Genomic DNA, 12,787 nt, shown 5'->3' with positions numbered 1-12,787 from the left:
CCAAAACCAGGCAAACTGAGAGAGGGAGAGAACAAAGAAAACACCCAGCTGACAATGAAGCTGGCTAGAAACGAGGCCAGGCTGAAGCTCAGAGGAGGGGGGCCGGGGTGAGCCTGGTGATTCTCAGGAGCTGGGTAGTGTGGGTTCTTTGAACCCGTCCCTTCAATTATAGATCTGCCCTCTTCCCAGGTAAGTGTAGACCTAGAAAGTACACTTTTCATACATTTGATTCTCTTATATTTAGCAAGGGAAGAGCAACAATCTCTCTTCAGTTCAGCGTAGCACCTCCAGGTAACTGCTACTGATTTCTCCTCCCTTTTTCTTTTTTAACTGAGTGCTATATGAGGCATGGAACCCTTTTCATTCCTTTTGTTATATATAGCTCTCTGAGAACATTTTTTAGCTGAAAAGTGGTACATGTATATTTTGGGCTGTTATTAAGAAAAAAAAAATCTGGTGCAAAAAATCTGATGGTGTAACCATCTGCCATTTACCCTAGGGCCACACTTCTTATTTATGAACACATAAATACATTCAGAGGCAATGAAAAGAAATATTGTTAAACAACAATATTTTATAGCTCAGGCTCAATCCCTCCAAGACCGAGTTGCTCTTGTTCAGTTTGCGATCTGGCCAATTGATGTGTGTGTGTTTATCTCTTGACGGGGTTGCACTTACCTTGAGAGAGATGGTTTGTGATCTGGGGGTCTTCTTGGACTTGCGGCTCTTGCTTGAACAGCAGGTGGAGGCAATGGCCAGGGGTACCTTTGCCCAGTTTCAGCTGGTTCGCCAGTTATGGACTTTCCTCAGCTGGTAGGCCCTGACATCAGTAACTCATGCCTTTGTTACCTCTCGCTTGGATTACTGTAATGCATTCTACTTAGGGTTGCCTTTGAAAATGGTTTAGAAGCCTCAACTAGTCCAGAATGCAGTGGCCTGCCTCCTCATGGGTGGCCGTAGATTTGATAGTGTCACACCTTTTTTAGAGTTGCTGCACTGGTTGCCTGATTACCTTTGGGGTACATTTGTACCTTTTTACCTTTGGTTGCCTTTGGAGTACAATTCAAGGTGCTGGTTCCCACCTACAGAACCTTTATGGGCTTAGCACCTGTATATCTCTGGGATCGCCTCTGGCCACCCCTCTTCTTTGGAACACTCTTCCCCACCCCATCCACAGATTCATTCAGCCCCCTACCTGGCTGCTTCTAAGGCCCTTCTTAAGACACACCTGTTTCGCCAGGCGTTTGCCCTTTAGTATTATTAATTTTTAAATTGATTGTTGTTGGTATTTCTGTAGTTCACCACCTAGAGTATTTGGAGGAGGAGGTTTCAATAAATAAATAAGCCAATTTGAACAATTTATTTATTTATTTAATACATTTATATACCGCCCATTACCCAAATCTCTTGCTGATTAACAACAACAAAATGAAACAAACAACAAAAGAAAACAAACACTGAACACAGAAACCCTCAGAAGTTTGTTGCTCATGTGGTGAAAACAAGTAAGTTCTGAAGGCGCCTCATAAAAGTTTATATCGCTTTATCTATTATTTATCTATTTATCTATTTATCTATTTTAATTTATATACCGCCCTTCCATGAATGGCTCAGGGCGGTTTCCACAAAATGGATAATGAAGTAGATCTTAGGCTTGCCTGCAGTTTCAGTCCTCAGTCTCCATCTGCTGGCCCTACAACTCCTCGACAGCAGAAAACTGCCACTTGCCTCTCCTTTCAGTCTCTGTATCTCTATTCATTCTCAGATCGTTCTGTCTCAAAAACTTCCTAAACTCCAGCTTCTCTTCAGGAGTTCAGCTCACTCCTCATCCAACAGATGGCTACACACACACACACACACACACACACACACACACACACACACACAGAGGCTCCTCTCAGAAGAGCCTCTAGGGGGTTAGTGGGGAGAACAGGCTTAGCCCGCTTTCCCTGCACACGAGCAGGATGGCAGACCTGGGCAGCCGGATTGGCCACCCACACGACTGCCGGCTCTGTCACAGAGCTAGGGGGTGGGGAGTTCAGGGGTCATGTGGCCCCCAGAAGCTACAGCATGCCCTGCACAAGCGCTGGAGAGACCCCTGAGATGAGAGGCTGCTTTTGAGCCTCCCAGTCAGGGGTCTCCTCATGAGTAGCCACGGCATGGAGCCGCACCGTGGCAACTCATGATTTTAAAAACTGGGTTTGCGGAGCACTCACTACACAAACCCGGTTTAAGGGGAGGGGTAGTTGGGCGAGTTAACCACCTGGAGGCCACCGGGCTTGCCTGAGAGCCTGGTGGTTCTCACGGTTAGGCAAAATCGGGCTAGGCTCCCCTAGCCCGATTTCGCCTGATCGTGGGAATAGCTTCACAATGTTACATGCACCTCTAATCTGGTAACAAAAGATACATGTATTAAAATTCTTCAACTCTTTCTCCTTCGTAGATGTCCCCTGTTATTCAGCATGGGCTTCATTAAAATAATGTAACATTTGGGGGGAAAGATGCAACACAGCAGCCCAGCGCTGGAAGATAAAATAGAGAAGAGCTCCACAGCTACCATGTATTTGCCCTTAGTGCTCAGGTAGGTTGGAATGAACAATAGCCAAACACTGCAAAAGACCAACATGCTGAAAGTGATAAACTTGGCTTCATTGAAAATGTTAGGAAGCTTCCTGGCAAGGAAAGCTATAATAAAACTGACACTGGCTAGGAAGCCCATATAGCCCAGGGCAAAATAAAACATAGTCATGGAGCCTTCATTGCATTCAACTATCATTTTGTCACCCACTGAGTGTACGTCAACATCTTGGAAAGGGGGGGAGGTTGCCAGCCAAACTGTACAGATGCCCACTTGAATAGAGGAGCAGAAAAAAACAATAGAGATGGACAGACTTTTCCCCACCCACTTCCTCACCCTGGATCCTGGTTTGGTGGCCATGAAAGCCAGAACCACTGTGATCGTTTTGGCCAGTACACAAGAAACAGCCACTGAGAAGATGATACAAAAAGCAGTTTGGCAGAAGAGACATGTCAGCTGATGAGGTCGACCAATGAAGAGCAACGCACAAAGGAAACAAAACAGGAGGGAGAAGAGAAGGGAGTAGCTGAGGTTCCGGTTGTTGGCTTTGACTATGGGAGTGCTGTGGTGCTTTATAAAGGTTCTTAGTATCAAACCTGTGATCAAAGAGAATGAGAGAGCAAAAGAGGCTAAACCGATCCCCAAAGGTTCTTCATAAGATAAGAAGCTGATACCTCTGGGGATACATAAATCCTGGTCTTTATTAGGATAGTATTCATCTGCACATTTATAACAATCATTCATGTCTGAAAAAGAAGAAGATCCAGTCTTAATCTTAGATACATGCCATAAATCTCACTGCCATATAGTACATTTCCCTGTCATACAGGTAATGTTTTCTCCATTCCTATGGGAAATCCTGATAAATGTAGAATAAGAAAAATGATGGTGAATATCGAAGAAGACATCATGATTACTAGGGGTGGTCTGGGAGGGCAAGGGGGGGTAGGCTGCTCTTCCCTCTAGACAACCAAACCATCCATCTTCAGTGTGCCTTTGGTGTGCCCACACAAGCTGCCCTGCTCTGTGCAGTTCTGTGAGATATCCAGCCTCCGGCTATCCCAAAATGGAATGCATGACATGTGCATTGCGTTGGTGATTCCCCCATCAGACAGGTGCTCTATGCACCCATCTCTATATCTCCTTGGGCGGAACTCAGCTTGATGAAACACATGGTACCTAGTAGCCGGGCTAAGGATGCAAGCTAACAGCCAGGTTTCTTAAGAAAGTTATGCGGGCAGGGAGCAGAGGGATCTGCGAAGATCCTGCTGCTTCTCACAACCAGCCTAACCCTGGCTGGGCTGCCCCAAGCTGGGTTAGGCTGGTCGTGAGAACAGCCTCTTTGTATTAAATTCTTGATAAAGTATGTAATGTCTCAAGGGCTTTAGAATCTCAGATTTTTCAAACAGTATTTTTTATACCTGTATATACGTGAGTAGTAGATGATTTAAAAGAGTTCTACTCTAAGTGTCATTTAATGCACCACTGAGGAGGAGAAAGACACTATGATTTATGTAATCAGAAGCTTCAAAACAGCCTTCAAACCCAGGGTGGGTGGTAGGCACCTAGGGATGCCTATCACCTACCAAACCCCAAAGCAATCAGATACTCCTACAATTTTAGAATATTTTTTGAAGATTTGAGGATGCTCCAACTGTGGGGTGTGTGTGCCTGGAGTGGGTTTGGGTACAAGGAAGGTATGGCCACAACTTCCCCCAGGAGACCCGAGCCAGTGGGTTTCATAGTTTATATTTTAAAAATTTAAAAAGGTTTTCAACCTGCTTCAATGCAATGAACAGTATGTGACCTTAAGTATGTGACCTTCAGAGTTCACAGCAATTAAGGTCACACACTGTTCTACTTATGAATGGGGGAGGGACTCCTATCCATTGCATTGAAACAAGCTAAAATCTTTTTAAAACATTATATAAAAAATAAACCATGGGCTTGGGGCTCCCAGGAGGAGTTGTGGCCATACCTACTTTGCACTTTGGTGTCCAGGCACCCCCCCCGGGGGGGGGGGCAGTTGAGCATCTGGAAAATCTTCAAAATAAAAAAAATAAAAAATCTAATATCACAGGAGTGTCTGATTGCTTTGAGGTTTGGTGGGTGGTAGGCACCCCTGTGCGCCTACCATCCAGACTGGGTTTGTGCCCCTAGGTGCTCCACATAGGGAATAATGGGCCAGTTTGAGTCCCCATTATACCCTATGGGGGAAATGCAACCCCCCCCAAAAAAATCATTAAAAATCACAGGAGTGGCCAATTGCTTTGGGGTTTGGGACATCATTGGCACCCATGGGTGCCTACCACACATGGGTGCCTACCACCCCAAACAGTTTTGGAGGCTCAAACCAGTTCAAACTGGCTTGAATAGAACCAGGCTCTGTTTGCTTCTAACTCAGACCAACATTGCCAGTTCAATGCCATGTTTAGTTTGAGTGTGAACTTCAACCTGAACCGGTTTGAATTCGAATTGATTCAAATTTGAACCTATTTGCACATCCCTATCACACACACACTCGAGACACAGGTCTCCCTGTGGCCTGCCCTAAAATCCAATTGGGCTTTTCAAGTATTCCCAATGAACTCTTCAAAAGAAAACTGAGGGCTTGTTTGTTTGTTTGTTTGTTTGCTTGCTTGCTTTGCTTGCTTGCTTGCTTGTTAATTGTGTGTGCCTGGAACAATTGAGCAGTCCAAAATCTTTGTGTGACTGCAAAATCTCTGCCATGCTCCTCATGCCTTACTAATAATTAATAACTTTTTAAAAAAAAGTTAAGGAAGAAAGAGGGTTCTAAATGCCCCAGTATCTCCTGGAAGGAAATGACATGTGATGAATCATTTCAGCTTAGGATATTCCATGCAGGCCAGGGACTCCCCTACATGAAATTGAGCCTTCCTCCACTGCCTTTTACACCCATAAGGGAGATGTAGGGATGGGCAGGGAGGGCTGAGAATACCATTTCTTTCTTTCTGTTGTTGGGGTACAGATCTCTGAAGGCTGGAATACCTTTTTCAATGCAATCATGTTTTTGAAACCAGGACAGTTTGCATTTTGAGTTCCTCCTAGTTATTAGGGAAATTCTCATTTCTCTCTAATCACACATGATTACTTCCTCAGCAGCTTCATCTCAGCGCATCTCTACCAAACTATATTTCAAATATTTAAGAAAGGTAAACCTGGTATGTACATGATCTTACATGTTTCTCCTAGTTACTACCAAAATAACTGATTGCACTGCACTTTATATATTTCTTACCCTTCTGGTCTGAAATCCTCCCTTCTGGGCATGGGATGCAATCATAACAACAAAATGGCTCCCCCTCCTTCATTTTCCTTCTAAAACCAGGTTGACAGCTCTCAGTACATATAGAAAGAGGCTGGACCTAATTGATAAATGAAAGGAGAACATTTCTACCTTGGAATATTGAGCTTTTAATCCTCATGGTTTGCCCCTCATGGGAGCATTTCATGAGGCTATTCCCACGATCGCCCAAAAGTGGGCTAAGGGAGCCCAGCCCGCTTTGGGGCAGTCATGTGCTGCAATGGGAGCCACGTGGTTCCTGGCAGCTAGCCACGTAAAATCCCCCTCCCCTTAAAAAAGGTCAATGGAGCGATCACTCCGTTACGTGGCCCCCGATCCCCACAGCCCCCGCCAGCTCTATGATGGAGCCAGCGGTCATGTGGGTGGCCGATCTGGTCACCCAGCTACGAGCGGCTGATCATCTGCAGGGAGAACGGGCTAAGCCTGCTCTCCATGCAGAACCCCATCAGGTGATTTACACATGTCATGTGAAGTGCCTCCATATGTTACTGAAGAGGCACTAGAACCTCTTTCTATGGCTTCTTCCTTTGCCAGAAAGGAAATCCTTGAAATGCTGGCAAAATGTCTCCAATTATTTGTGATTCGACTGGGTTGAGAGGGAAATAATTGAGTTCAAAGCACACATATGATTGGCCCCACTGACTTAAGTCCAGCCTTTCCATGATATTGTGGGACGAACCATGGTAAAGTGACTCCCATGTCAGATTAGTAATGCTACAGGTTGTTCCTACTTTCCCTTATCATTATGAGTGGAACTATAAAAATGACCCTTTTACAAAGTCAGAAGTAATGTCTGACTTCCAGACTTATACCAACTGGTTCAATGAACAAAGACGCACAAATGCACACGCACAAAAAGGTTGTGTTGCTGAGCAGATGTTCCAAGTTGCACAATCCCTTGCTGTCTCAGACCACTTGCACAAGCATTGTGCCTGTGGAACAAAGATAGCATCATTCTCTACAACACATACAGACTGAGGAAAAGACGGCAGAAGGTGTGCCACAGGTTGTGTAAACAGGTTGCACCCTGTTTCACTCCTGCAACAATAGTCTGGAATGAAAACTTCCAATTAAGCAATACTAGTTAGAGCAACATTTTTGCCCTGGTGCAAATGATTTGTACTTGTGTACGGTTAGTCCAGATGCTAGCCAAAAACCATAATAAGGTTTTATTTGTGGATTGATAGGTGTAATACTTTGGTCTGTTCCTATTTGTTCTACATGAGAAAGCTACATAGGCTGTAATTAATATGTTAATTTTATCAATAATACTGTATTCCACACTTTTATCTTTTTTCAAAGATACTGAATATTGTTCATTTTGTTCAAGGTAGGGACCATGTTTTATGTAACAGATGTTAATACACTCAATATCAACTTGAACCCTCTTTAAGGAATAATGGCTCACATCTGGACTACTGAGGCAGGCACAAAATGTGAGCTGTGTGTCTGCTTTGGAGGATCAGAACTAGAAGCACATTGGAAGCCTACCTGATTAAACCAGCTGTGCCATGTAATCTTATCCTCATTGATGATGAGTGCTTGGTCTGGTGGAACCCAGGGATCTATTCTCCCAACTTTCATTCTATGAAAAGATTTGTTTGAGGAAATAATCCAGTTCATAACATCAAATCCAGCTACTAACTCCCCATTGTGGTGGAAGGATATCTTCTCTCTAGCACTGTTGTTAAATGAGACGCCACTCAGAAAGTAATGGAGCTAGATTTAAGGAATAAAAGACAAGAATTTCAAAAGTCTGAAATGGGATAGCTGTGTGTTAGATCTTTCAAACCAGATATAAAACCTGGCTGGATGCAATTTATATTTTATTCAGAACATTAATATGTTTAAATAATAGAAATCTACCCTGATATGTTTAAATAATAGAGATATCTTAAAATTTTAAATTATGCCTTCCATTGCATTGGATCTCAATTGAATGCTGAGTAATTATGTTGGTCAATTTAAATATGATCACAAACATATATACTTGGATTATGGAGAGTGGTTACTCTGGACGTTTTGTTGCCCACACATTGTATATGTATGTTGATGTATGCACATTTATAGCTCTCTCTGTAGTATTTATTCCATTTGCTATGTTCCCATACTTACCATGAGGGGCTTGACCTACACAGTGGATGGAAGGGAACCTTCTCAGAGGTTATACCTCTCACTTCCTTCATCCACACAGGACTTATTCAAATCACCAGTTTTCCCAGAATGACATGGGAGATAGAACCAACCAGTTTGGGACTAGTGCAACTTGACCCTCACAAACTGAGCAAAGGGGCACATTTGAAAGTGGTGATTCTCTTATGTTTAGCAGGGAGAGAGCAACTGTCCACATCTACCCTCAGCACAACATCCCTCCAGTGGCTGTTGCTAGTCTCAGTTTCTTTTTAGGCTGTAACATGAGGTCCTTTTTGTTTGTGCACTATTACTGAAGTGTGTGGATCTACCTCCCATGGAATTCTGGGAGGTAGCAAGGTCCCTCCAACAGCCTGAGCATAACTACTATTAGGCAAGGGGAGGCGGCTGCCTGGGGGCCCCCATGCCTCGAGGGGCCCCCCAGAGGCAAGTCACATGACTTCCCAACACCCGCAGAGCTTCCTTCATTATGATCCTTCCTTCGTATTTCTTCCTTCGACCTGGCTAGTATCTCTCTGTCTCTCGACCCTCCCTCCTTGTGTGTGTATCAGCGAGGGGCCCATTTTAAAATTTTGTCTCTGGGCCCACCCCAGCCTTGTTACGCCCCTGAGCCTGAGGAAGACCAACTGTCATCTATGCCATACATACATATATACATACATAAAAATAAAATGGCTCCCTGTCCCTAAAGGGCTCACAATCTAAAAAAGAAACATAAGATAGATGACAGCAACAGGCACTGGAGGGATGCTGTGCTGGGGATGGATAGGTTCAGTAGCTCTCTCCCTGATAAATAAAGAGAATCACCATTTTAAAAAGGTGCCCCTTTGCTCAGTTAGGGGTGACATACAACACACATACAACATTAGCTGTTCATATAATGTTATTTTGTCTTCTAATCGTTAGCAAATATGGCAATATTTTCTTTCTTCACTGGTGAACTTTTGCTTATATACATCAGAGAGATCAAAGGACTTCAGCTCCAAATACAAAATGAACAGAAAGAGTAATTATAGAGGAGCATAAGACCTTTTTTGCCCTTCAATCAATAAGCACAATCCAAATGCTCAGGTCTCCTCTACTAAAATTTTTCTGATAGAATCTTAAACCCACAATCTCTATGCCTAATAAGAATTTAGCACTCCCCAAACTTGGTGATGATGCTCCACATTTTTGTCAAATATTTTGTCAATTTTGTTTTAATTTTTTTAGTGTTAACCTGGTTTACAGGGTTTTAATTGTTTTGATAGTTTAATTGTTTTTAAGATGTTTTTAAATTGGTGTTTATATTTGTATTTCTGTTTTAATTGTTTTTAATGATTTTTGTCTTTTACTTGTAAACTGCCCTGAGCCTGCTCGGAAAGGCGGTATAAAAATCAAATAAATAAATAAATAAATAAATACATACATACATACATACATACATACATGCAGCACAGCCATAATTTACCACAAGAGTTGATGTAGAGGAGCATGATAAACATTATAAACTTCTCCAAATAAAGCTTTTATTTATGTCCATAGTATTAGAAGCATCAGAATGGTTTCACAGTTACCAGGGGGAAAGACAGAGAGATGGGTCTCACGATCAAGGAGACCCACCTCCAGAGGGTTAGCAGGGGGAGCGGGCTTAGCCCACTCTCCCCGCACACAAGCAGTCAGTCTGCTCCGGGCGGCCAAACTGGCTGCCCACATGACTGCTGGCTCTGTTACAGAGCTGGTGGGGGCTGGGGGGATTGGGGGCCATGTGGCCCCTGGAAGTTCCAGCATTCCCTGCGCGAGCCCGAAGGGCATGCTGGAGAAAGCCCCGAGCTGGGAGGCTGCTTTTGAGCCTCCCAGTCGGGGGTCTACTCATGAGTTGCTGGGGCACGGAGCCACACCAGGGCAACACACAATTAGAAAAACCGGGTTTGAGGAGCGCTCACTCAACAAACCCGGTTTAAGGGCAGGGCTACTCAAGTGGGTGACCCACTTAAGAACCACTGGGCTCACAGCCAAGCTTGGTGGTTCTCACGATGGGAGAAAATCAGGCTAGACTCTGCTAGCCCAATTTTCTGCCATTGTGTGAATAGCCTCAGAGTGATGGAAGAAGAGCTCACTCTTCCTGTCATGGATTTAGAAATAGGGTGAAATCAGGAAATAGATATTGAAAGAGGAGCAACTGTACTCATTTCCAATGGGTGAAAAGTGGGAGAAATATGTAAATATAAGCATAGAAAAAGTTTGGGGCTTCCTGTTTACTATAAACATTAGAGTCTGTCCTGACCTGCATTTACATTGTCGTCTACCAATGTGAGCTCAAGAACACTTTAGGAAGACATAAACATAAGCGCCATAAACATGACACCATGAGGTGATTCTCACGACTGCAGGAAAGCGGACTAAGGGAGCCCAGCCTGCTTGCCTGCAGTTGTGTGCTGCAACTGGAGCCGCACGACTCTTGTCAGAAAAGTGCACTAAGTGCATCCTCCCATTAAACAAGGTTAGTGAAGTGAATGCTCCACTAACCCCGTTCTCCTGATTGTGAGATGCCGCATTGCGGCTCTGCACTGTGGCGATTCACAAGGAGACCCCTGACCGGGAGGCTATAGCAAGCCCCTCCACCTCGGGGGGTCTCTCCAGAATGTCCCACACACTCACAATTGCCCCTTGGGACTTCCAGATCACTACGGCCCCTACCAGCTCCATGACTGCTCATGTGTGGGGAGCAGTGCCCCCCCCGCCAAACTGTCCTCGGCTCCACATGTAGATCATGTATAGAGCCTCCATACAGTTTCATAAACATGAGTATACTGAGCCCATTACCTGCCACAACAGTTGATTCTCAAGCCTTATTCCTCCTCTGTGGTGGATCATTGCTCTGGGATTGATGTGAGATGACATGGACATAGCGTGCAAAGCATGGGCCACAGCAAGGACAGCATTGTAGACACTGTAGCTGTGGCCAGTCATGCCCATTTCGAAAAAGGATGCAGGAAGGCTTTCCAGCTTCTCCTCCCCTGTGCAAATATCTCCCACTAGCTCGCCTTGAAATGTATTTGGGAATACACAGTTGAAAGCTTGTTCCCAGAAGTGTCTGATAAAACCATCTCCTGTCTTGCTGAAATGGTTTCTGCTCGTCAAAAATTCCAAAAATCCTGGTGGGTCATTTGAGTGAAGTTTGAAGGAAAGAGCACCATGAAACATTCCTATATCCCAGTTCCTTTGATACACTGCTGCAGTGAGCTCTAGCTGGGCTGTCAGAATCCACACTTTACTTTGAGATATATCATGTTCTTGTTCTGACACATATGGAAACCATTTGAAAGCCAACATGGAATAAGATTCTCCATGGGCCATCAGTACATTGGCTTTGCTGCTCATGAGTCTGTCACGTTTTCCCGCCACCTTCTCAAGCAAATCATAAAAATCAGAAACAAATGTTACTGTGGGTAGTGTTTCTGTGAAGGCAAAACAGATGCCACCCTGGGAAAGAAATGGCAATGCAGTGTGCACAAACCTTGCTCCATTGTCATCATCCAGAGTTAGTACCCCAATCCACGGCCAATTGAAATGCAGGAGTAAAGAGCGAATCCCCATATACTGAAGAGCCTCATTAGGAGCCATCTGGTAGAAGGGAAGGCCTGGGGTTTTATCATTCATTGCTGGATCAGGGCCATAGATGAGCTATAAAGTGATGTGAAGGGATGCAGGAATAAAATAATAATAAATGCAATTACTTATTGATATACTATGCCAACCATTCTTACAAGGACCCTTGAATGTAAGTGAATTTCCTTTCTCCAGTAGTATAGGCTGAGGCTGAGAGACCCACGAAATGGGTTGAAATCTGAGGGCCTTTTTGGACAAAGTGTGAACCCTCAAGTAGACAAACTGGTGGTTATTCTTTTATCATATTTTTATACTGCCTGATATGTACATCTCTAGGCAGTGTTAATCAATGAAGCCAGGAATCATCCCACAGGTGATCACCACAGTTTCCCAACTCCTGGTTTCTGTGCAGAGGGTCCACTCTCTCTTTCTGGTCCTATGAGGCTGCATCCCAACAAACTCCATACTGCACAAGTCACCAGACTATGGGCAAGGCAACAGGACATCAGTAAAGCGGCAACTATTGGCCACAACCTTGGGGGGGGTGGGGTGCCCAGTGCAGTTGTGCCTTTTCCATATCAATTGCCCGGCCTCAGCAGGGAGAAGACATTTTAACCCTTTCCTCACACCACTTTCACCACTGCCCTTGAAAGAGCTCCATAGCTATACAGTCTTGCACAAGCACAATTATTGATACTGGGGGATGGTGAGGGGCTCTAGTTTTCTGTTACTCAAGGAAAGGATCATGATTACTTCCTAGGAGGGAATATGTATATGAGGGCAGGCAAAGGATCCTGGTGTTTAGTCCACTGTGTCAAAGAATACTCTTGGACTCAAAGACCCAGGCCAAGCATTCCAGAATGCCCCCACTCTTGCCCCTGGCCCACTTGCTGGCCTGGGATTAGCCCTCTCACGAGGGAGCCAGTCCACCACAGAAAAAAGAGGCACCATGTGTTTCAGTTCTCCATTGGATGGCACTCTCCTGAAATAAGACATCCAACTATACGGAGCCCCATTGATGTGGATCACCCATTATCTTTGGTTAATAATAGAACTCATACTCCATACTTTCCTCTCTCCAGTCAATCCTTCCAGACTTCCAAGAAATCTGGTCCGCTTCATGTGTCCAAGCAGTTTGGGGA

General features: G+C 44.4%; 1 protein-coding gene across 1 annotated transcript; it reads right to left on the bottom strand.

Moving 5' to 3' along the window:
- Positions 1–2,359: 2,359 nt before the first annotated feature.
- On the bottom strand, positions 2,360–11,689 carry LOC128330309 (vomeronasal type-2 receptor 26-like). Its single transcript, XM_053262964.1, has 4 exons — positions 11,554–11,689; positions 7,395–7,622; positions 5,838–5,964; positions 2,360–3,174 (listed from the first exon to the last, which is right to left on the bottom strand). Exons 2-4 carry the CDS (start codon positions 7,524–7,526, stop codon positions 2,423–2,425), a joined length of 1,011 nt encoding a protein of 336 aa, XP_053118939.1. The 5' UTR covers positions 7,527–7,622; positions 11,554–11,689; the 3' UTR covers positions 2,360–2,422.
- Positions 11,690–12,787: the final 1,098 nt, after the last annotated feature.

The sequence above is a fragment of the Hemicordylus capensis genome, chromosome 6 (assembly GCF_027244095.1).
Source record: "Hemicordylus capensis ecotype Gifberg chromosome 6, rHemCap1.1.pri, whole genome shotgun sequence".
Taxonomy (NCBI): Eukaryota; Metazoa; Chordata; class Lepidosauria; order Squamata; family Cordylidae; genus Hemicordylus; species Hemicordylus capensis.
Note: the sequence above shows the minus strand (reverse complement) of the source record. Positions and strands in the feature narration are given on the sequence as shown.

What these genes read in the sequence shown, in the direction of transcription:
- LOC128330309 (XM_053262964.1), bottom strand. Translation starts at nt 7,526, where the DNA reads ATGAACTGGATTATTTCCTCAAACAAATCTTTTCATAGAATGAAAGTT. An exon ending in GGCACAGCTGGTTTAATCAG is followed by an intron (nt 5,965 to 7,394) that starts GTAGGCTTCCAA and finishes TTTATCAATTAG; the next exon opens with GTCCAGCCTCTTTCTATATG. An exon ending in GAGGATTTCAGACCAGAAGG is followed by an intron (nt 3,175 to 5,837) that starts GTAAGAAATATA and finishes CTTTGATCACAG; the next exon opens with GTTTGATACTAAGAACCTTT.